General features: G+C 39.5%; 1 protein-coding gene across 1 annotated transcript in view; it reads left to right on the top strand.

Annotated features, from left to right (window-relative positions):
* MOXD1 (monooxygenase DBH like 1) overlaps positions 1 to 24,630 on the top strand; it is a 76,189-nt gene that overhangs the window by 37,053 nt on the left and 14,506 nt on the right. Inside the window, exons 6-10 of the mRNA XM_067546798.1 lie at positions 6,637 to 6,739; positions 10,806 to 10,972; positions 12,825 to 13,016; positions 19,256 to 19,315; positions 23,151 to 23,293. Coding sequence (XP_067402899.1) covers positions 6,637 to 6,739; positions 10,806 to 10,972; positions 12,825 to 13,016; positions 19,256 to 19,315; positions 23,151 to 23,293 — 665 coding nt within the window. The remainder of the gene's footprint in view (positions 1 to 6,636; positions 6,740 to 10,805; positions 10,973 to 12,824; positions 13,017 to 19,255; positions 19,316 to 23,150; positions 23,294 to 24,630) is intronic.

Genomic DNA, 24,630 nt, shown 5'->3' with positions numbered 1-24,630 from the left:
TCCTCTGATGGTTAGAAATCTGCATCTAATTTCAAGTCTAAACTTCCTGATGGCCAGTTTATATTCATTAGTTCTTCTGTTTACATTGGCAATGAATTTAAATAATTCCTCTCCCTCCCTGGTATTTATCTCTCTGATGTATTGTGGAGAGCAATCGTATCTCCCCTCAACCTTCTTTTGGTTAGGCTAAACAAGCCCAGCTCTTTGAGTCTCCTAGCATAAGGCAGGTTTTCCATTTCTCGGATCATCCTAGTAGCCCTTCTCTGCACCTGTTCCAGTTTGAGTTCATCTTTCTTAAACATGGGGGACCAGAACTGCACACAGTATTCAGATGAGGTCTCACCAGCTCCTTGTTTAACGATACTAACACCTATCTCCCTGTCTCTACTGGAAATACCTCGTCTGATGCATCCAAGGACCGCATTAGCTTTTTTCACGGCCACATCACACTGGCAGCTCATAGTCATCCTGTGATCAACCAATAGGCCTAGGTCCTTCACCTCCTCTGTCACTTCCAACTGATGCGTCCCCAGCTTATAGCAGAAATTCTTGTTATTAGTTCCTAAATCCATGACCTTGCACTTTCCACTATTAAATTTTATCCTATTTCTATTACTCCAGTTTACAAGGTCATCCAGATCTTCCTCTATGATATCCCGATCCTTCTCTGTATTGGCACTACCTCCCAACTTAGTGTCATCCACAAACTTTATTAGCACATTCCCACTTTTTGTGCCAAGTTTAGTAATAAAAAGGTTAAATAAGATGGGTCCCAACACCAATCCCTGAGGAACTCCACTAGTAACCTCCTGCCAGCCTGACAGTTCACCTTTCAGCATGACCTGTTGTAGTCACCCCTTTAACCAGTTCCTTATCCAACTTTCAGTTTTCATATTAATCCCCATCTTTTCCAATTTAACTAATAATTTTCCATGTGGAACCATATCAAATGCCTTACTGAAATCTAGATAAATTAGATCCACTGCATTCTCTTTGTCTAAAAAGTCTGTTATCTTCTCAAAAAAAGATCAGGTTGGTCTGGAATGATCTACCTTTTGTAAAGCCATGTTGTATTTTATCCCAATTATTGTTAACCTCGATGTCCTTAACTACTTTCTCTTTCAAAATTTTTTCCAAGACCTTGCATACTACTGAGGTCAAACTAACAGGCCTGTAGTTACTCGGATCACTTTTTTCCCTTTCTTAAAAATAAGGACTATGTTAGTAATTCTCCAGTCATACAGTACAGCCCCTGAATTTACAGATTCATTAAAAATCCTTGCTAATGGGCTTGCAATTTCATGTGCTAGTTCCTTTAATATTCTTGGATGGAGATTATTCCCCCCCCCAGTTTAGTCCCATTAAGATGTTTGTGTTTGGCTTCTACCTCGGATATAGTAAATTTCTACCTCCATATCCTCATTCCCATTAGCCACCCTACTACTATCCCCAAGCTCATCATTAGCCTCATTAAAAATAGAGGCAAAATATTTGTTTAGATATTCAGCTATGCCTAGATTATTCTTAATCTCCACCCCATTCTCAGTGCTTAGCGCTCCCACTTCTTTCTTTGTTTTCTTCCTATTTATATGGCTATAGAACCTTTTACTATCAGTTTTAATTTCCTTTGCAAGGTCCAACTCTACTTGGCTTTTGATCTTTCTCACTTTAGCTCTACATGTTCTGACCTCCAAGAGGTAGCTTTCCTTGCTGATCCCCCACATCTTCCACTTCTGGTAGGCTTTCTGCTTTCTGTTAATCACCTGTCTGAGACGCTTACTCATCCAGCTTGGTCTACAACTCTTGCCTATGAATTATTTCCCCTTCCTTGGGATGCAGGCTTCAGGTAGTTCCTGCAACTTTGACTTGAAGTAATTCCAAGCCTCCTCCACCTTTAGATCCATGAGTTCTTCAGTCCAGTCCACTTCCCCAACTAATTCCCTTAATTTTTTAAAGTTAGCCTTTTGAAGTAAAAGACCCAAGTCACAGATCTATTTTTGTTTATCCTTCTATTTAGTTTGACCTGAATTAGCTCATGGTCGCTTGAACCAAGGTTGTCCCCTAGAACCAGTTCTTCTATGAGGTCCTCACTACTCACCAATACCAAATCTAAAATGGCATCCCCTCTTGTTGGTTCAGTAACTATTTGGTGAAGGAATTCATCAGCTATCACATCCAGGAAAATCTGGGCCCTATTATTACTACTAGCACTTGTCCTCCAGTCTATATCTGGGAAGTGTGGTGCAGCACTTGATGTGGCATCCACCCAGCCCCCCTGGATCCAGCGCTTCCCTCAGTAGTCAGCCCTCACTGTAGCCTATAGCCCCAGTTGGGGCCCATGGGGTCTTCACATCTTCATTGGGGAGAGCTTTGGCCATCCCAGCTGCAGCAAGTGGGTCGTGTCCGAGCCCTCCCTCTTCTTCAGACACCAGCCCAGGGACCTTGATGGCAGCAGCCTCCCGCTGCCGGTGCTCCTGAACTGCTACAGTCTTTTCCCTGGGCTGCTTCCCCACACTGCTCTTCCTGGGCTTTAGTAGCCACCCTCCTGGTAGTGGCAGCTTCCCCCTACCGTAGTTCTGTCCCCCTAGTCCACTCCTGCTTCAGGTTGTCACTCTGCTTCCTTCAGTTCCTCACTTTCACAGCTCCAAACTCCCATCACACTCTGACTGGAGCAAGAGCTTTTAATAGGTCTTGGGCGGGCCCTTAATTAGCCCCAGGTGGTCTCATTAGCCTAATGTTACCCCTTCCCAGCTGGCCAGGAACAGGGCTCTGACCAATCTGAGGCTTACATATCTGCCTTCAGCGACTCTTTCATAGCCACTTCGCCATACCTTATCGTAGAAGTCAAGTCTCCCATAATCACACAGTTTCCACTAGTATTTACTTCAATAAAAGCCTTAAAAAGGTCTCCATCAATGTCCAAATCAGATCCTGCTGGTCTGTAGCACACCCTAAGCACTATCCCAGGGGATGCTCTAGTAGCTTTCTTCCCCAATGTGATTTTCTCCAAGATAGACTCTGTCTTATCAATTCTATCACTTCTGATTTCTTTACAATCTACCTCATCATTGATATACAATGCTACTCCACCACCTTTGCCTTTATATCTGTCTTTCCTAAACAGCACATACCCTTCAATACTTGTACACAAGTCATGACTACTATTCCACCATGTTTGTTATCCCTATAATATCTGGTTTCACTTCCTCTACCAGTAGCTCTAGTTCCTCCATTTTGTTACCCAGGCTTCTCACATTGGTATACAGACATCTTAATTGTTGCTGTTTGGCTTCGCTCATGTACCTTACCTGATTTGGCAGTCATTCTACTGCCAATATCATCTATTAAACTGGTATCTACACTACCCTTCCTCTTATTGTCCCTTCTGCTCTGGGACTCCTGTTTCCCAGCTAGGTGCTGTAAATACTGGACTACAGATTCATTCTCTTGCTCTCTCGTTCTTTGTCTGTCCCAATAACTGTTTAATTATTTAAACACAGTGGAACAGTTTCAACAAGAGAGACTGAGGGAGCCTTGCATCAGTATATCCTATAGCCCCGTGGTTAGGGCATTCCCCTGAAAGGTAGGAAACCTCTGTTCAAATCCTTTCTCTGCCTGAGGTGTGAATTGAACCTGGGTCTCCCAAACCTCAGTGAGTGCTTTAACCACTGTACTAAAAGTTTTAAGGTAGATGGCACCACCACCTCATCCTCCATCCTTTCTGTGTGGAGTGAAGCAAGCATCTAACTCATTCTCACAAAATAAGGTTTAGGTCTAAGGCCTAAGCCACCTGACTCCAGGGCTAACAGCTTGGACTCAGGCACCTAGGACATTCCCTCTCCCACTCCCCAGCACTTCCCATTGGCTATCTTAGGCGGCTCCCTGCCTAGAGCACAGGCTTTTGTGGAGCCCGTTCTTCGTCACCCTGCCTCTCTCCATGGATTGGATAAGGAGTCTAGGCACCTGACTCAGGCTTTGTGGAATGCAATGTGTTCCAGTGATTTTTTAGGCACCCTAAAAATGCAGTGTTGTAATGCTCAGTGTCACAAGGCCTAAGTCCCTTTGTGGATCTCAGACCTTTATGCTCTTTTCTGTAAAAAAAGATATAGCCACAATAGCGAAGTGTCCTTATTGCGCTTTTCTGTATAAAACATGATAGGGAACTTAAGTTCTAAGTTAAAGGTAGTGAAAATAATGTAGAAAGTGCTGACACTTGTGGAAAAAAATGACTTGGGAACATAGGCTTTGCCATATCAGGCTGCCCCATCTAGTCTGGAATCCTGCCTGCAGCAATGGCCACCACCTCGTGCTTCAGAAGGAAATGGAAAAAACTCCACTGCCCACAATTACTGATGAAAACTAGATAAGGACAGGATGAGGATTCTCGTCAAATAAAAATAGCGATTGATTATATCGATTTCACTGGGACAAATCCTTGTGTGCACTGCTTCTCCTTTACACCACATGGCAGGTGTAATTTGGCTGTAATCCTGATTTATTCAGACCAGGAAGTATCACCCCCACTGTGAGGGAGGTCCTGCACTGGTATAGAGCCAAGATAGGGCCTTGTATGCCACACACCTTTCCTGCTGCAAGCATACTGGACATGTTTAGTCTTGAGAAAAAAAGAGGGAAGGGGGACCTGTAACAGTTTTCAGGTATGTTAAGGGCTGTTCTAAAGAGGATTATGATCAATTGTTCTCCGTGTCCACTAAAGGTAGGACAAGAAGTTTAATCTGCAGCAAGGGAGATTTAGGTTAGATATTAGGAAAAACTTTCTAATGATAAGGTTAGTTAAGTACTGGAATAGGCTTCCAAGGGAGGTTGTGGAATCCCCGTCATTGGAGTTTTTGGACAAACATCAGGCAGGGATAGACTAGGCTTAACTGGTTTTGCCTCAGAGCTGGGGATTGGACTTGATGACCTCTCAAGGGCCCTTCCAGCCCTACATTTCTATGGTCCTGTGGTACCTGTGGAAATGGGATGTGACTTTTCAGCTTGGAAAAGAGATAACCAAGGAGGAATATGATAGAAGTCTGTAAAATCTTGTCTGGTGTGGAGAAAGTGAATAAGAAATGTAATTTACTCCTCCACATAACACAAGAACTAGGAGTCACCCAATGAAATTAATAGGCAACAGGTTTAAAACAAACAAAAGGAAGTACATTTTCACACAGTGCACAACCTTGGAACTCCTTGCCAGGGCATGTTGTGAAGGCAAAACTATGACAGGGTTAAAAAAAGAACTAGATAAGTTCCTGGAGGATAGATCCATCAGTAGCTATTAGCTAGGATGGGCAGGGATGCAACACCATGCTCTGAGTGTCCCTAGTCTCTGTTTGCTGGAAGCTGGGTGTGGGTGATAGGGGATGGACCACTTGAGGATTGCCTGTTCTGTTCATTCCCACTGAAGCACCTGGCATTGGCTACTGTTGGAAGAGAGGATACTGGGCTAGATGGACCATTGATCTGACTCAGTATGGCTGTTCTTATGACTATGGAAAAAGGGCACAGCCCTGATGTCTTGACAATTCTAGGCTATGTTCTCTGCCCTTTGCAAATGTTAAAGTTAGAGCAGTCCTAATGGTACTGTGTGACACTGTGCACTTGGAACTTCCATGCACAGACCAGCACCAGAATCAGGGTAGTCCAATGGACAACTTTAGGCCACTTTTGCACATCACTCCTGACATGTGCTCTATGCATTTTGGCCATAATTCTACATTCTGGCCTCATATTTGTAACTTTCCTCTACCTTGGTCCAAGTGACATAAGAAACCCATATAAATAAAATTTGGCTTAACAAGGTTTATGACAGTCTTTGCAAGGATGGTCCTGTTGTTAAAGCACTGGAGTAGGAAAAGAAAGATCTGGGTCCATTCTGGCTCTGCCATGAAACTGCTTAGTGCCTCAGATTCCTCATGTGCAACATAGGGATGTTAATATGTATTACTGCCCATAGGAGTGTTGTGAGGCTTAATTCATTAGTGTAAACTACTAGAATGCTGGGATCCTAGAATGCAAAAATATTATTTGGATATGAGAGACAATGCACCTTGGTTTCCCATAGGACTGAAGTTGATAAATGACTTCTCCTAGTAGATATAGGATCACTTTTGAGGCTCAGATAATTTTACTGAGAATACAACAGTTTGGGTAAGAAAGAACGGCCTAAAGTAATATAACCAACATTTTATCTGGAAAATATTACTTTTAAAAATTGGGAATATTTTTACTTTAGATTCAAATTTTCATAAAGATTTTATTTTCCAAGTAACCTGCTTGATGGTGCAATATTGACACTCTTTTATTTAATTTCCCTTTGCAGCTAAGTCAACAAATGTAGGATGAATAATCCTTTAGAAAGCAGCAAAGCTGAATATTTTATATGGGTTTAGTGGTTTGGTTTATGCATGTGTTATTATTTAATGGAATATATCATTCCATGATGCCGTATAGTAAGTACTGTACAGTAAGTTTTAAAAAGAATGAATTGTTGCTTGTCCAAAGTTCATATAATTCTTATTTATATTGTTCTATCATTGTTTTAATATCAGTAGGTATATTGATCAAAACAAAACTGACGTGGTCAAGACAGAAACTCTATTAACCGAATATGCATGTTTCAAATTACAGGGCTTTACATATCCTCCTCATGTTGGTTTATCCATTGGCACAGCATCAGACCCTCAGTATGTGCTTATGGAAGTCCATTATGACAATCCATCATATCAAGAAGGTACATTCATTCATCTTAACCATAATATTCAGGATTACAAAATGTACTACATGCTGATGTATCTCATCCCTTTCACTAGAATAGGTGAACCAAATTAACAGCAAAATAGAAGTTCATTTTCCTCTGATATTGTCTGTATTCATTATCAAATCCAATCCTTCATTCCTTGCACACCAGAAGACTTGACCAAAATTAACGGAAGTTTTGGATGCACAAAGAATTCTGGATCAGGCTCATCATGAAGAATATATAACTATTTTATCACTAAATTCTTCATATTGTGTCTGTTTGTATCCTGTTCCTTTTGTTGATAACTTTTAGTCATGCTGAAAGATGACTAGCATTAATTAGTTTGCATCGAATGACCTTGAAGCATACATAATATTTTGTTTTAGCTTTTTTGAATCCAGTAGAGAAATCAGGGAACAAGATTTAAAATAAGAATAAGTCAGCTACCACAATAGAGGGCAGTTTCTGCAAAACTGAATATTCAGATGCTAGACAAATCACAAAGGATGCATATCTTGAAAGATTTACTCTTCTTTTGTAATATTATTTTTGTATTTTTATCAGAAAAGTTGAAGAAAATTACATAAATTAAATAGAAACAAAGGAAAATTTGCTGTGAAATCAAAGGCAACCTGGAAAAATCGAAGACACTTAAAAACTAACTTCTGAAAAGATTAATAAAGCATTTTGAATCTTAAACAAAAATGTGCTGAGCTACCTGAGAATTTACTGTTATCTGGCAAAATGTTAACTGGGTAAAATTCACCACAGCAAATGGCTGGGGCAGCTTTTAATTCTCACTTAAGATGAATATATCATCCTTAGTAAATTCACATGTCCAAATTAAATCCTCTCCTCATGGCTTAAGAGACCCTATCTCTCTGTCACTTCTCTTATTTTTGTGTTAATACAATCAAGTCCACCTAAAATAAATGTATTTAATTGAGGACTGACTCCATTCTGCAAACCTCTGAAAATCTCTCAGATATTGTCAAAACCAGTTTGCACTGAATACAGAGTCTCCATTAATATCATTGACATTGAATGATTTTCCATTAAATATCAACTGAAAATCAGAGACTTCAAGCTTTGAGAAGAGCACTTAATGGTAATTATTCTTCACAGACCCAGTGTTTCATTTTAATAACTGCATTGTATAATTTTATGTTTTTATTCTAAGTGACTTGTACAAAAAGTGAAATAAGGACATGGACAGACTGGAATGATGATTTACCTTTGGAAGCAATAGGAGGGATTTTGCCTCCTGCTCTGGCCCCTATATGTTGCCATAAATAGATAGCAAGGAACAAGGGAAAATTTGCACAGGCAGAATATGGGTACCACCAAAGGTGGTCCTGTGCTGCCCTCCGCCCATCACCACTGCATGCCCTGCTGCAGGAAGCATGCCAGGGGCAAGGGGGAGAGGGCCCATAGTGCATGATACTATGGAGAAGATGCTGTCAATTAGAACAGCTCCCGGCTACTGGAGCAGACTAGAATCTTAAATTTTCAGAAAGCCACATTTGTGCTTCCTCTTTCTAGATTATATTTTCTGTGCTGTGCCTTCTGGAGTCACAGAACAGAATCTTAGCCAATGCCTCCACTTAGTGATTGAGGGTAACATTTTCAAAAGTGAGTTAGGAGCCTAAGAACAATTGACTTTCAATAAGACTTATGCTCCTACGTGCCTAACCACTTTTAAAAATGGGACTTCTAAGTCACTTAGGCAATTGTGATAATTTTACCCTTAATTTTTGTTTTGAGAAAGGTTTTATTTGAAAATCTTACTGGAATCTTTCAGATATTGTCAGAAAATGTTGTGACATATTGATGATAAAAAGGCTTGACTGTACAGAATACCATACTATGGAGCAAGAAGATCATTGAGTGTAAGGCCAGAAGGGACCACCAGATCATCTAGTCTGACCTCCTGTGAATCACAGACCATTAACACCATCCAGCACCTGCACCTGCACGTTAAACCCAGCAACCAAAATTATATCAAAGTATTATAGCCCACAGGAGACTAAGTTATTACTTGCCGCAAGCAGAGAATAAGAGGGAACAAGGTGCATCAATGCCTGAGGCCCTCGCAATGGCAGGGAACTGATCAACTGAGATATACCCAGATAATCCTAGCAAGTGACCTGCACTCCATGCTGCAGAGAAAAGCAAAAAAACAAATAAAAAAACAAACCCAACCCCAAAGGTCACTGCCAATCTGACTTAGGGGAAAATTCCTTCCCAGCCCCACATATGGCAATCAGATAGATCCTGAGCATGTCATCAAGAACAACCCAGTAAGTCCCTGAGGAAGCCAATGCTCAGACCCACCTCAGAGCATTGGGCCACCCCATCCAGTGTCCCATCTCCAGATGTAGCCATCTCTGATGCTTCAGAAGAAGGAGATCACCCCCCCTCAAAAAAAACCCAAACCCCAAACCCAGAATACATTGGTGCTCCAAAGAGACGAGACCCTACAAGTAGCTCGGAAAAATAGTCAATTTATAATCTCAAGTCCTACAAGTATTAAAAATCAATATGTTGCTGGCTGTCTTGTCACCTCTGATGAGGTCATAAGAGGCGCATTGTACAGTAGATCAACAATAGTAATTGGTCATGTGTAGCATAGTAATGGAGAAAGCAGGACACATCTTACATTCAGTTTGCCAACTCAACATTTTAAAAATTGGTGCCCCAGATGATACTTTAGGTCCCCAAATAATGACACAGTTTAGATCTTGCCTACTTTGGTGAATGGGCACTCTAGAAAAACTATGGGTAGATATGGAAAGATCTGTCTTAACATATCCAATTAATCATATTATATTGATAAAATATAAAATTGAAGGCATCATGTCTGTTATGTTTCTTAGAAGGACTGTACAGGTCACTGGAAAGTTTCTTGCCTTCTTTGACATCCTTGTTAATTTACTTGCATTTTTAATTTTCTAAGGCAAATCTTTGAAAGAAGGGGAAGAAATCAAAGAATGAAGTGACAGAAAAGATAAAAAAAATTAATACAAGGGGGGTCATATTCTTTTATATTCATATCCTGTCTAATAAGAATACCTAATACAAAGAGATATAGTCAGAGGCATTAAATTGACTTTTGACTGGAATGAATTGTGACTAGGTAAACAAATACATAAATATGATTATACGTTTGGATGATGAAAAGGTCATGGACAAGCATCAATTTGACTTTTACAAATTGTTGGTCTTTATACATGAGGTTTAGCTTCCTTAAATGACTTCATATTAATGTAGACATGTGCCAGACTAGGAAAACTACATGTCCCTAGAACTTCTACAGGAAGCTCAGACACACACTACATTCACTATCACAAAACAATGGTGTTCAGAGTATAGCCAAAATCTAGAGATGTCCCTAATTGTTGCACCAAAAAATCCTTATCTAAGTTCTTCTCCCGCTCTACCTGGGATTTATATAGTGGATAATCATGTTCATCATTAAAGGCTCCCTGAGGTGGTGGGGATCAGAGAGGTTGCAAAAGAGATTTGATTGGTCTTCAATGGCATTCTGCAATCTGAAAAGTTTCTCTACAGTCAAGCCAACAGAGAGGAAAAATACTACTGGCGTAGTGACGGGATAAAGAAACTCACAACTGGATGAAAATAGATGTCTACTACCTAAAATAACCCAAAATACTTTGAACTGCTTTTCAAATATTTTATTTTAAAATCACACATATTGCCTTTTGAGATTTTATTATTCATTTTCAAAGATTGCCCATAATCTGCCTTTGTGTCCTCCAATTTCCATGTTAAACGACTAAGAGGAGCATGACACACATTTTTCATAGAGGTTAAAGTGCTTCAAATATCAACAGACCCTATTTAACAACCTTCTAGTGAGTTACCTTTATTTACTGTTTCCCTGATTCCTGTAAAATCTTTAACCCATTTCCAGTTTAAACTCCTCCCTTTGCATGATGTTCATGTAAAAATTTATGAGCAAATCTCAGAGAAACCCTGTGATTGGATTTTTTTATGCTGATTTATTTGCACAGTTGACAATGCTTTTTTGTTGCAGGTTTGATAGATAACTCTGGACTGCGGCTATTTTATACTTCTGTTTTACGGAAATATGATGCTGGGGTTATTGAAGCGGGTCTTTGGGTTAGCCTCTTCCACAATATCCCACCAGGCATGCCTGAATTCATGTCAGAAGGTCACTGCACTCTGGAATGTCTGGAAGAAGTATGTGTCCTGTCTAATATGTTTAGGTTTCGGTCTCAGTATTAATTTGTGATAGCATTTTAAAATTCATTTATTGGGAAGAATAACAAATATTGGTTAAAGTCACTTGAGCAAAGGCATTTGCCACCTACTAGGCACCCAAACTTTGGACCTTTCCAGATATTAGTACCTCCTTTTCAAGCAGTGGAACTTTTAGTATTCTTTAAATTATAGTTTTCTCTGTGCTGAGACTATTTTATGAAGTTGATATCCTAACATTCAATATTCCAATTGTATATTTTGATATATATATATATTGAAGAATTATATAAAATATTAAATTATTTGGTACATTTTTAAATATAATCCTAGATAAAACATTTCACTCTGCAGAGCAAAGGCATCATTGTATAGACTCACAGACTCTAAGGTCAGAAGATCATCTAATCTGACCTCCTGCACAACGCAGGCTACAGAACCTCACCCATCCACTCCTGTAATAGACCCCTGACCTATGACTGAGTTATTAAAGTCCTCACATCATGGTTTAAAGACTTTAAGGTATAGAGAATCCACCAGCAAGTGACCTGTGCCCCATGCTACAGAGGAAGGCGAAAGAAAGCTAACTAAGAAGAATTGTGGACAGAAATTAATTAAGAATTATACAAAAGCAAAAGGTTCTATATATTGAAGTCACAGTCTGAAAAACAGTGCTAGATTGATCAGTGAAGACTGATTAAGATACTGGTAGTTAGGTTTTGTTGTGAGTCCCAAAGAATTAAATGATACAGTCTCAGTTTTGTTAAAAGACCTTTAATGTAATTTTGAGGAGAGGATTCTATTCCACTTTGTAAGTTATTGAGATATGGAATGAAACCAGTGATTAAGGTGTCATGTAATATTTTCATTGATATTTTGTCCTATCTAGAATTGGGACAAGTTTGGATGTATAGTTAATTTTAAGCCACGATTTTGATTTAAGGCCAAACAAGAGCAAGGATTTGGGTTTGCAACTGACAGTAGCAAAATGTTGATGGTGGTTGTTGTGGTAGCAAGATTTCAGCCTAAAAATGAAAAACAGATTTCATCATCTGTTCTTGTGAACTTGCTGCCATCTAAGGCCACATGTGAAATGAATCTGGAGAACATGTGCTTTCCAGTCTTGGCTCTAACCAGATATCAGAACCACAGGGTAAGTTTGGATCTGAGTCTGAAGCACTTACTTCACTTGGAATTTGGGGATGTGGTGTGCCAGATTTGTAAGATCTGATTGAGTCCCATCTCCTGTGCTAATCTGTCAAAGTATGCTTTAAAATTGTTTAGACCTGGAACGAAAACTTTAGACTTAATTCTATTGTGTTCTGTTATCACTTCACCTGCAGTTGGGCAGAACATTTTAAGCAATAATTCCAAACTTTCATTTTAAACTGTCTATTTTTGTATGTGCTTTCTAGTAATGTGGTAACATTATTCACAATTACGCTGAAAATCATTTGTCACAAAAAAGACACACACACATGCAGCAGCAGCCCATAGCCACGAACAGAACATACCATTTTAAAAACTGTATTTTCTAAAGATCAGATTCTATTGGCTGTGTCTTAGGTATGTGGCAAAGTAATTACTTTTAATGAGAGCTACATGTGTGCATCAAAGACTTACAAGTATCTCCTAAATAATTGTTTTTATTATACAATGGCAATTCAATTTTCATTTGGTGTTTTAGATTTGTTGTTTCTCTGTATTGCACACTGCTTATGTTACTTTAAACTGAGGAAACATACAGTGCATTTATAGATTTAACATTCTGACTCATCTGTTTAACTTTTGTGCTTGTGATATACTGACAGTTTTGTCTGTTTCCCTCTGTCAGGCCTTGGGTGCTGAGAGGCCAAGTGGGATTCATGTGTTTGCTGTTCTTCTCCATGCCCATCTTGCTGGCAGAGCCATCAGGATGCGTCACTTCCGCAAGGGTGAAGAACAGAAGCTGCTCGCTTATGACGATGAGTTTGACTTCAATTTCCAGGAGTTTCAATATCTAAAAGAAGAAAGAACTATTTTGCCTGTATGAATCCATTAATTCTTCCCCTTATAGTAGTTTTGGAGGCACAGTGACTAATATTTTGTTCGTAGTTAGGACTAATTTTTCTTGTGAAATGACTTTGCTGTCTTTTTTACTTTCCTGCCTATCACAAAACCATCATTATATTAGAGTTGGGCAAATACTCTAAACAAAAGCTCATGAATAATTACCTACATTTTTAAATAATTTGCTTTGGCCATATTTCTGATCTTGTTTGTGTTTGGTTTCCACAAATATTTGAGCAATTGAGTTTTACTATCACAAACGTTTGGGGAAAGCCAATTTTAAACTCACATATCTGACTGTTTGTGCCAATTTTGGGGGGGCATTCATCCAATCAGGAAAAGGAAACAATACTATATGGCCTTTTTGACCAATTGTAACTAACACAACACATCTTGAATATCAAATTCTTGCAAAGAGCTGTTTATGATCAGCCTCACACACAGACAGGAAATCAGTCAACCAAGTCTTCCAGTTATTTTAAATTTTTTATTTGTTGCTAAAGGGGAAAATATTCATTACTCCATAATGCTCTGCACTGACCTTCATTGAGTAACCAAATCTCCGCGGGGCAAGAAATCATGACGTCTTATCTTCACTCTGAGGCACTTAGCACACTCCTGAGTATTGTAAAATATATAATAATATAATGCACACTTTAAAAAATACAAACATCATCAACTTTTTTTTATAATACATCAATTAAATTCAATCATCATCTGTATGCAGACATTTCACGAGAAGAAAGAGTCTAACTTCATTACAGATTATTCACTTAGCTCTTGTTAGCTCTGATTGGCACCTTTTTTGGTAGTCTTGGCAGAGAGGCTACAGACTGAGGGTGTGATTCTGCAAGGCACTGAGCACTCCAGTCATGACCCAGCAAAGCATGTAAGCAAGTGCTTATCTACATTGCCTTTGATGGGATTACTCTGATAGGTTAAATTAAGCACCTTGTAATTTTTTCAGATTTGGGGCCTATAACAGAAAGTGAGTTGAAAGTGGCAAGAAAAGGCCACTAGAGTGACTGAGGTTTGTGCATGTGATATGTGGCAACATTGGCTTACAACTGTCAGTCTTCCCCCACAGAATCCCCTTCAGCTCTCTCTCCCCTCCCCCACACCAGGCTCCTTTGATACTTGCCCTTTTAAGGTAAAAAAAAAACCTGAAATGAGAACCTTCATTTAGCTTCCAGTTCAATTTCTGCAGCAAAGCCTGGTCACCTCTCCGGTGCAGCTGAGCTTGCAGGGAAAAGCAGCATTTTCCTTTTGGAGCCTGATTGCTAACACTCAAAGAGAAAGCACTGCTTCCACCTCCACGAAGGGGTGCAGGGGTTTGGAAAGGAGAAAGTTGGGGCCAGGAGAGGATTAGAAGTTTGGATGCCTTTATAAAAAAAGCCTGTCATATTGTCAGCAGAATAGATGCAAATGAAAAGAGTCTTTTTAAAGAAAAGAATAAATGGCAATAGATTGGGAAGAGACTGAAAAAGCACATTTCTTTGAGAATATTATGAACAACTCAAAAAGAGAAGGCTAGAATGGAAGTTGGAATTCAACTTCTCTAAAGTGGCCCTTGCCTGTGCCTGCTATAATATGAATTACTTGCATCTGAATTATCATAATTTAACACCAGTGATTCCAGTGTTAGTGCTACCACAATACAAATAACTACTACTAATAATAATTAATAATTAATAATATTGCTTACTGGCACTGTGGTAGAACAATTAATTCAAAGTATTTTCTTCAGACATTCCTATCAGTCTCTGTCTGTTCCTGCATATGCTGTTCCTTGGAGTTATGAACTTCATACTATTTGTTCTCTGCAAGTATTAGATGCTTCTGATGAATTTCAACCTGAGAGAGCTAATCACCACCTACAGAAAGCTTTGCTGGAGATTATAGAACTACCTGTACTCCAAGAGTCGTGTATTCCGCTGGTGTAAATCAGCATAGTTCCACTGAAGTCAATGGAGCTTTGCTAACTTACACTGAGGCCTCCAGTTTTCTCAATCTTCATTTAGCTGATGCAGAGCTGAATCATCTTAGAAACATAGATATATAGAAGTGTAAGTCTGGGAGGGACCTCAAGAAATCATCAAGTCCAGCCCCTTGCACCGAGGCAGGACCAAGTAAACCTAGACCTTCCCTGACAGGTGTTTGTCCAGCCTGTTTTAAAAAACCTCCAATAATGGGGATTCCACAACCTCTCTATGAAGCCTGTTCCAGAGTTTAGCCACCTTAACAGTTAGAAAGATTTTCCTAATATCTAACCTAAATCTCACGTGGTGCAGATTAAACCCATTACTTCTTGTCCTACCTTCAGTGGACATGGAGAACAATTGATCACCCTCCTCTTTATAACAGCCCCTAACATATTTGAAGACTTGTTATCAGATTCCCCCTCAGTCTTCTTTTCTCAAGACTAAACATGCCCGGTTTTTTAACCTTTCCTCGTAGGTCAGGTTTTCTAAATCTTTTATCATATTTGTTGCTCTCCTCTGGAATCTCTCCAGTTTGTCCACATCTTCCCTAAAGTGTGTCACCCAAAATTGGACACAATACTCCAGCTGAGGCCTACCAGTAGCAAGTAGAGCAGGGCAATAAGCTGTGTCTTACATATGACACTCCTGATAATACACCCCAGAATGAGATTAGCCTTTTTCGCAGCTGCATCACATTGTTGTCTCATATTCAGTTCAAATCCCAGATTCTTTTCAGCAGTACTGCCACCTCGCCAGCTATTCCCCATTTTGTAGTTGTGCCTTTGATTTTTCCTTCCTAAGTGAAGTACTTTGCACTTATCTTTAATGAATTTCATCTTGTTGAATTCAGACTAATTCTCTAATTTGTCAAGGTCATTTTGAATTCTAATTCTGCCCTTGAATGTGCTTGCAATCTCTCCCAGCTTGGTGTCATCTGCAAATTTTATAAGCATCCTCTTTACTCCATTATCCAAGTCATTAATGAAAATATTGAATAGTACCAGACCCAGGTCTGACCCTGTGGGGCCTCACTAAACACACACTCCCATTTTGTCTGCGAACCATTGATAACTACTCTTTGAGTATGGCCTTTCGACCAATTGTGCACCCACCTTATAGTAATTTCATCTAGACCACATTTCCCTAGTTTACTTATGAGAATGTCATGTGGGGTGTGTCAAAAGCCTTATGAAAATCAAGATATATCACATCTACTAGTTCTCCCATCCACTAGGCCAGTAAACCTGTCAAAGAAGGAAATCAGGTTGGTTTGACATGATTTGTTTTTGACAATTCCATCCTAGCTATTCCTTATAATCTATTATCCTCTGAGTGTTTATAAATTGATTGTTTAATAATTTGTTCCAGGATCTTTCCAGGTATCAAATTTAGACTGACTTGTCTATAATTCCCCAGGTCCTCTTTGTTTCCCTTTTTAAAGATAGGTACTATGTTTGCCCTTCTTCGGTCTTCTGGAACTTCACCCATCCTCCAAGAGCTCTCAAAGACAACGGTTCCAAGATTACTTTAGCTAGTTCTGAAGTACCCTGCGATGAATTTCATCAGGCCCTGACGATTTGAATACATCTAATTTATCTAAATATTCTTTAACCTGCTCTTTCCCTAATTTGGCTTGCATTCTTTTCCCCTTGTTGTTAATATTAATTGTGAAAAGTGTCTGGTCACCATTAACATTTTAGTGAAGACTGATGCAAAATAGGTATTTAATACCTCAGCTCTCTTGATCAATTATTAACTCTTCTGCCCCACTAAGTAGAAGGCCTACACTTCCCTTTATCTTTCTCTTGCTCCTAATATATTGAAAGAATCTCTTCTTACTGGCTTTTACTGTATTTTCCTTCCTAGGTATAGCTCATTTTTCACCTTTGCCTTTCTGATTTTGTTCCTACATGCTAGTGTTATTCTTTTGTAGTCCTCCTTAGCATTTTGTCCTTCTTTCCACGTTTTGTACGATTTCTTTTTGGTTTCAGGTCATTAAAGAGCTCCTGATGGAGTCATATTGGCCTTTTTCTATTCTTCCTATCTTTCCTTCACATCAGGATAGCTTGCAGTTGTGCCTATAATATTGTGTCTTTGAGAAATTGCCAGCTTTCCTAGACTCCTTTTTCCCCTTTTTCGTCCCATGAGATCTTACTTACCAGTTCTCTGAGTTTGTTAAAGTCTGCTTTTTTGAAGTCAGTTGTCCTTATTCTGCTGCTTTCACTCTTTCATTTCCTTAAAATTATTAAATCTATCATTTCCTGACCACTTTAACCCAAATTGCCTTCCATCTTCAGATTTGCTACCAATTCCTCCCTGTTGGTCAGAATCAAGTCTAAAATGGCTGCCCTCCAGGTTACCTCCTTCACTTTCTGAAACAAAAAGTTGTCCCCAGTACATTCCAAGAACTTACTGGAAATATTGTGTTTTGCCGTATTATTTTTCCAGCAAATGTCTGAGTAGTTGAAGTCCCTCATTACTACGAGGTCTTGTGTTTTGGATATTTCTGTTGTTTATTCTAGAAATGCCTCATCCACCTCTTCTTCCTGTTTTGGTGGTCTATAGCAGACCCTTACCATGATGTCACCCCTATTTTTTATCCCTTTTTTCAGAGACTCTCTACTGATCTGCCTCTCACCTCCTTCTGTACCAAAGAACAAGTATATATATATCTTCTTCAAAGAGTCAGAGTATAGTTAAGATAATGACTGCTCTTGGAACCAATAAGTCCACGTTATCCATTTCACAATTAATTACAGAATTTTATTACAAAGCTGTAAAGGTGCACAGACTATCAGAACTATGTAGGGAGAGGTGGATTCAGAACTTCTGGTAGGTAATCTCCTGACTATTTAAAGAGAGATTAAATCAGCAGATGGTAAGGGACAGATAACTCAGCTACTCATGTGCAAATAAACATAAAAGTCCCCTGATTCGATGTACTCTGGAATTTCCCAAAGTATTATATTTCTAATTTTATCCTGTTCTCCACTTCCACTTATAGGGAGAGTTGTGGGCTTTTGTTGTTGTTGTTGTTGTTGTTTTGTTTTTTAAATCACTGAGGCCAGAAGAAGAATTTTCTAAATCCACTATTCTATTACCCAGTCCCTTCAATTTCCCCTTCTCTTTATTGGCTAACAAAATACACCCTTTTTATGTAGCAGGCCTATGCCTTCTGACATTGCATTTTTCAAATCTTTCAGTCACAAATCTAGGACTGCTTTGCCAGAGGCAGTGGCAGTCACTCTGGCACCATCTTTTTTAAGTCGTAAAAAATATTCCTCAGAGAATGTAGGCTTCCCTCTTTTTAGTAATCAGGAAACAACTCAGTCAGTGAAAAAACAAGCATTTGAGTGTCCTGCACTCCTCTAATTAAAGGTCAAAATAGGAATTGCCCACAAAGCTAATGCAAATGTGTCAAGCCAGTACTCCTGCACCCCTCATGAGTCCAATGTTCTAATTTCTGATCTATATTGCTCTGCATAGGGACATATAGACTGTATTTGATTTGGTACAGAAGATTGTTTTCTTTGTTAACTGCTGCTTTTTATTATTTAAAAACACTGTAGATCAATTTAGTTGTCATGAAAATGAAGAATTAATTGTGTATCCCTGAGACAGAAAATGTGCAACCTTCTCCAAATAAATCTGTCCATCCATTTCAATCACAGCTCGCCACATCTCCTGCCATACCAAGCTGGGGGATCTCTTGAGGAGAGACTGCCAGTCGTGGCAAATAATATGGTGCTTTTATGATGTGGCAAATCTTTTCATTATTCACGTGGGATAGTCCCATTGAAATTGGTGAGATCATTTCCACAAACAAAATAACCAGACTCCTAGATTGTAAGAAATTGGGAATCAGAACCAGGTCTTCCTATGTGTTTGTACAGTGCTTCACAAATAGGGCTTTGATCATGACTGGAACCTTAGGGTGCTATTGTAGTACCAATAATGGACGAGTTTCTCAGCTTGTGTAAATTGACATACCTTCATTTAAATCAATGGAGCTACATGGATTTACACCCACTGAGGATAATGAATAATGAATTAATCAAACTACCAAAGTTTTAGTCTGGGCTAATGTACTAATCCTCTGTTCCTTCAAAAATTCAAATCCCTGGACTTCATTGTTCTGACCATTATTTATTAAACTTCTGCAATAGAAAATCATCACCTGAACCAAATGTTATTAAACTTTGTAACTGTGAACTTCTTATGTTTTGTATTTCAGGGGGATAATTTAATCACAGAATGTCGCTACAGCACTATAGAACGAAAACGTATGACATGGGTAAGGAAACCTTCAAATGGATTGACACAAAAGGCATATTTCTTTGAAATAAATACATAAATGATATGTTCTCATTTGGAAGCAAAAATAATTTGGTATTGTAAAGAGTAAAGCATTATTAATTGATAACACTAAAGCTATTTATGGATTTATGCAGAGATGACTAAATGCCATTTAACATTCTCTAATTGTAACTGTATAGCTTGCAAGTAAGGCACCAGTCTTCTCTTTAGAAGTTTGATCTTTCATGAGACAATGCTTGTTCTCACCCTTTTTTATTTCTCATTAAAATAAGAAACAATTGTTGCCCTTACAAAACCCATCCCCATGCAAAACATCCATATATGAGCACAATTGGATGATATTTACATGCATTTTGCTCTCCTCCATATAACACAAAAGTGGGAAGTTTGGCAGACTGACATAATATTTTATTACTAGGGTGAGGAGTAAACATAGAATCAAAATATGAGCTCCTAACTATCAAATCTATTTAGTGCCTGAAAATATGTGCACTGACTAATTAATGTGAGTCAAATTCTGGAATCCTTACTTAGTCCGTCCTCAGACAAAACACCCATTGATTTCATCTGGATGTTTTGCCTAATAAAAAGACTGAATAGGGACTCCAAAGCCAGAGTCTGACTCATAGTAATTAGACAATTAAATGTGTATATGTTTAGGCACTACATAGTCTTGGTAGTTAGGCTGTTGTATTTGAGTCCATGTTTACTGCTCAACCTAGTAATAAAGTATCATGCTAGGCTCAAATAAGCCCTATATGGAGGGAGTGAAAGCATGCAAATACCATCCAAGGATCTAATTCTGCAAAGACTCATGGGCATGATCAATTTTACACAATCTATGTAATCCTATTGATCTAAGCACCTGAGTAAAACTTTGCAGGATTGGGGACAGTGGCCAATGCATGTAAAAGTGGGGAGCACCACATAGGCAACCTTTTCCTGGAGAGCCTGTGGAAGCTCTTACATGAGAATATTGTGCAGATGGGGCTGGGTGAGTTCGTGAAACATGTTGAGTCATGGAGGCTGAGCTCAAAGAGCCGCCACTCCAGAGGACATGATGCCTTCCAGATTGAGAGGATTTTCCACCAGTTAAAGTCTCCCCGTACTATTAGAGTCTCATCAGAGGGGTCCTGAACACAGGTGTAGCAGGGAAATCAAGCCTGGCTATCAAGATGAAGGAAGTTTGGGGCCTGGAGCTGTGCAAGAGGGGCTTCCACTGTACATGGATGCCTAAAGATCTTAAGCACTATGACTGGGACTACCCACAGATCGTCAGGTGCCAACCCCTGGCTTCTTCCTCTCTGGCACTGGCCCCTTCCCCTTGCAAACAAAGTTTGTAATTTTGTACCATTCTGACTTTCTGTCATGGCTTAAGCCTTTCCTTTTACTTTGCTGCCTCCTGTACATCACTGGACCACCACTACCATGTCTCCTTACCATAAAATGTCCCTCTTTTTATTTGGTCACAGGCTGCTTGTGCGCTTTCTGTGATATGTTTGGATATTTTCCTGCAAACCTCATTGGTATCATCGCAGTAGGTTTCGTTATTGTCCAACCTCTGTGGAAACTCATCCTTAAATCTCAGACTAACTTTCCTCTCCACAAGCCTCCACCAGTTTATCTTTTGTACTCCACTAGCCTTTTCACACAGAGACCCAATACAAGCAGTCTACATTGCTCCACAATCTGCTCTCCCAGAATCACTTTACTGTCTCTCATGGTTTTTTAGATCTCTTCTTCTTGTCGTGTCTTGTCTTTTTGTCTTGTCTTGTCTTCTTTCAGAAAGTAATTGTGACCTGCTGGCACCACTCTTGTATGTAATTAAGTGCTCTTTCTTCTTTACAAAGTACTTATTGGCAACCATCAAGCCATCAATTCTGGCTAACTCGAAGATATCCTCTCCAGCTTCAGTTCTGGTTCCAAAGCCTTGTCCTCCATGACAATTATTGTAGCCCTCACTGTGTTCTCCCACATGTCTGTTGAGATCTGCTCCAGTATAGCACTCAGCTTCACTTATCACTTGGTCTAGCACTATCTGGAATTCCTCCTTCTTCTCAATTGTACAACCAACCTGTGGTACATGTCCGCTTATAACATTAAATATTTGTTCTCTGCTCACTGCTATTCTAACTTTCATCAGCTGGTCATCCTTCTTTTGAATGTCCAGGTTCCTTATCCTGTAATTATTCCTACTCCATTCCTCTTTGCTACTGAGCCATGACACATTACCTTGTAACCCTCACTAATGTTCATGGATTTCAACCCCTTCCATTTTGTCTCTTGTATTCAGGCAATATGCACTCTCTTTTTCAATATCTTAGCTACTTCTCTTGATTTCCTGGTTACACAAATAGTATGGGAATGAAAAGGAAGCAAGTGCTATACTATAATTATAAAAACAAAACAAAAACGAGAGTTCTATGGCACTTTAAAGACTAACAAATTTAATTTCAGCAGGCATAAGCTTTCGTGAACCTCAGCTCACTTCCTCAGATGCAGTAGGTAGAAATGATACAGCAAATAAATAACATATATAGTAGGGTGTACAAGAAGTCCAACTCAGGAACCTACCCCTGCAACAAACCCCATTGCCAGCTCTGCCCACACAACTCTAGTGACAGCATCACTGGTCCTAACCACATCAATCACACTATAAGGGGCTCATTCACCTGCACATCCACTAATGTTATATATGCCAGCAATGCCCCTCTGCCATGTACATTGGCCAACCTAGACTATCGCTACACAAAAGGATAAATGGACACAAATCAGACATAAAAAATAACAACATCCATAAACCAGTCGGAGAACACTTCAATCTCCCAGGGCACTCTGTTGCTGACCTGAAAGTTGCTGTACTTCTCCAAAAAAACTCCAAAAACAGACTTCAAAGAGAAACTGCTGAGTTAGAAATTATCTGCAAACTTGACACATTCAAACAGGGTTTAAACAGGGATTTGGAATGGCTCTCTCATTACAAGAAGTAAATTGCTTTGATCACCTATTCTCACCTCCTACTCAATGGTTGTAATTAGGCCTCAAGTACCCGGCTTTTATCCACCTACCCCATTGTTCTCTATGTGCTTGTATATGCATCCTATATATGTTACCTATCTGATGTATCATTTCTACCTTCTGCATCTGAGGAAGTGAGCTGAGGCTCACGAAAGCTTATGCCTGCTGAAATTAAATTTGTTAGTCTTTAAAGTGCCATAGAACTCTTGTTGTTTTTGCTGTATACAGACTAACATGGCTACCCCTCTGGAACTATATAGTTCCACTAACTTGGCATTCAGTGGGTGGGCAAAATAAGCGTGACTTACAAGTCAATGAACTAGAAGTGGGGTACAACAAGAAAAGCAACTAATGGATGGGTGTTAAAATAAAGTACCCACAGATGCACAGTTGTCAACTGCTTCTTCCTGCTGCAGCAGGCTTCGCAACACCCCAGTGTGAATTTATCCCACTTCCCTTTTACTCACTTTGGAAAATAGTGTCAAAACAAGAGTTCATGAAAGACTGCAAAGTTGTAAAATAGCAGGAAGGTTTTTCTGACTTCACTGTCAGTAACATACAGGTAGCTGCTTTTGCTGACATTTATTTTTACATCTGATAAGAGCGTTGAGTATTTTGTTACATTACAAAGAGACTCTTTGTTCCTTGATAATCGACTATGCAGAGTAACCTTGCCCACATTGGTCCATTTTTTCTTTTCTAACATAGAGTTCATTAGCTAACATATCAATTATCATCACTGTCTTTATCTGGGAAATCATAAACTTATATTGCTAAAACATCTTCATCTTCAGGGTGGTCTGAGCACCAGAAATGAAATGTGTCTGTCCTACCTACTGTACTACCCAAGAATCAATCTTACACGATGTGCAAGTATTCCAGATATAATGGAGCAACTCCAGTTTATTGGAGTGAAGGAAATATATAGACCAGTCAGGTAAGCAGGGGAAATACAAGTGGGTGTGCACTTTGTATTCATTCATTAATTAATTTTGGGCTGTGGGATCACTGCACACATACATCATATGATTTTTTAACCTCTTATAATAAGATAGTATGCTGTCCCATCCAGCATCACTGACACTACTTGAATTAAACACACAAAGTGTTACTGAGCCCTGGTCTACACTTACCTGGAAATTCGGCGGCAGTCGACGGGAGTTACGCAAGCTACGCAGAGTAGCTTGTGTAACTCCCGTCAACTGCTGTGCTTCCCTTCTGCGCGCCATCTTCACTGCACTGCGCCGACGGGAACCACGTTCCCATCAATGCAGCACTACACCACTTGAGGGGGTGGATTTACTGTGTTGACTTCCTGATTGATTGAGCAGGTCTACACTATTCGCTCAATCGATCCAGAAAATTCGATCTGATGGTGGCGACTTTGCTGCCATCAGTATAGACATACCCTAAGTGTTTCCTGCACCTGATGTCTTGTAATTGTTGCACTTCTTCTAAGGCGTGCTTAGAGTAGAAAAATGACAAATTGCTCATCGTCGTTGTCAGGCATGAGACACCTACCTCCTCCACTGGTGTTGAAAAAGATTTGACAGGTAGAGTAGACAGAACAAAATCATTTTCAGTGTCATTACAAAAAGCCTGATCGAACCATGTTTCACTTAATTCCATGGTAAGATCTGTCATCACTAGCAACACCAGCTGAGAAGGGGTTAACAGCCACCTTTTGCTGACAAACATTAAAAAACAGGTTATTTGCACAAAAACTGGTCATTTTCACAGTGTTTATGGGCCCTATGGGAACCTGATTGTCCTCTGATTAAAACAGAAGTCAGTAACTCCTGATGTCAGTTCTCTGAGAGGAGAATTGGGCCCTAGAACTGCTGCTAGCATTCAAAAGCTAAAAACATCTTGGAAACAATGACAAGAAAGGGTGATGGTGGGAGAGGTAGTAGGGTAGAAAGGCTGATAGAACAGGGAGAGTGGTGCATAGTAAAGGATAGAATGGGGCTGTGAAGAGGTGTGGAGAGAAGGTAGACAGGAGGGCAGGACAATAGCAAGTAATAAGAGAACGTGCAGAGAAAATAGTGATGAAAAGGGCTGAGAAAAAGAGATCAGAGATTGCAGGAAGAGAGTGAAACGACAGCAAATGGGAGAGGTAGAAGCAAAAAAATTATCCCAATACAAAAAGTGCCGCTTGAGAATCACAGCCAATGGGCATTGCATCTAGACCAGCCCACTCAGGTATTAGGAAGTTTAGGAGCAAGAGGAGGAGAAAAATCAAGTTATATAAGGGTCATAAAGCAAGGCAAAATG

This window comes from Emydura macquarii, unplaced genomic scaffold (assembly GCF_026122565.2).
Source record: "Emydura macquarii macquarii isolate MOO-44397 ecotype Brisbane River unplaced genomic scaffold, CSIRO-AGI_Emac_v2 contig_1146, whole genome shotgun sequence".
NCBI lineage: Eukaryota > Metazoa > Chordata > Testudines > Chelidae > Emydura > Emydura macquarii.
This window is presented reverse-complemented; position numbering and strand designations above follow the sequence as displayed.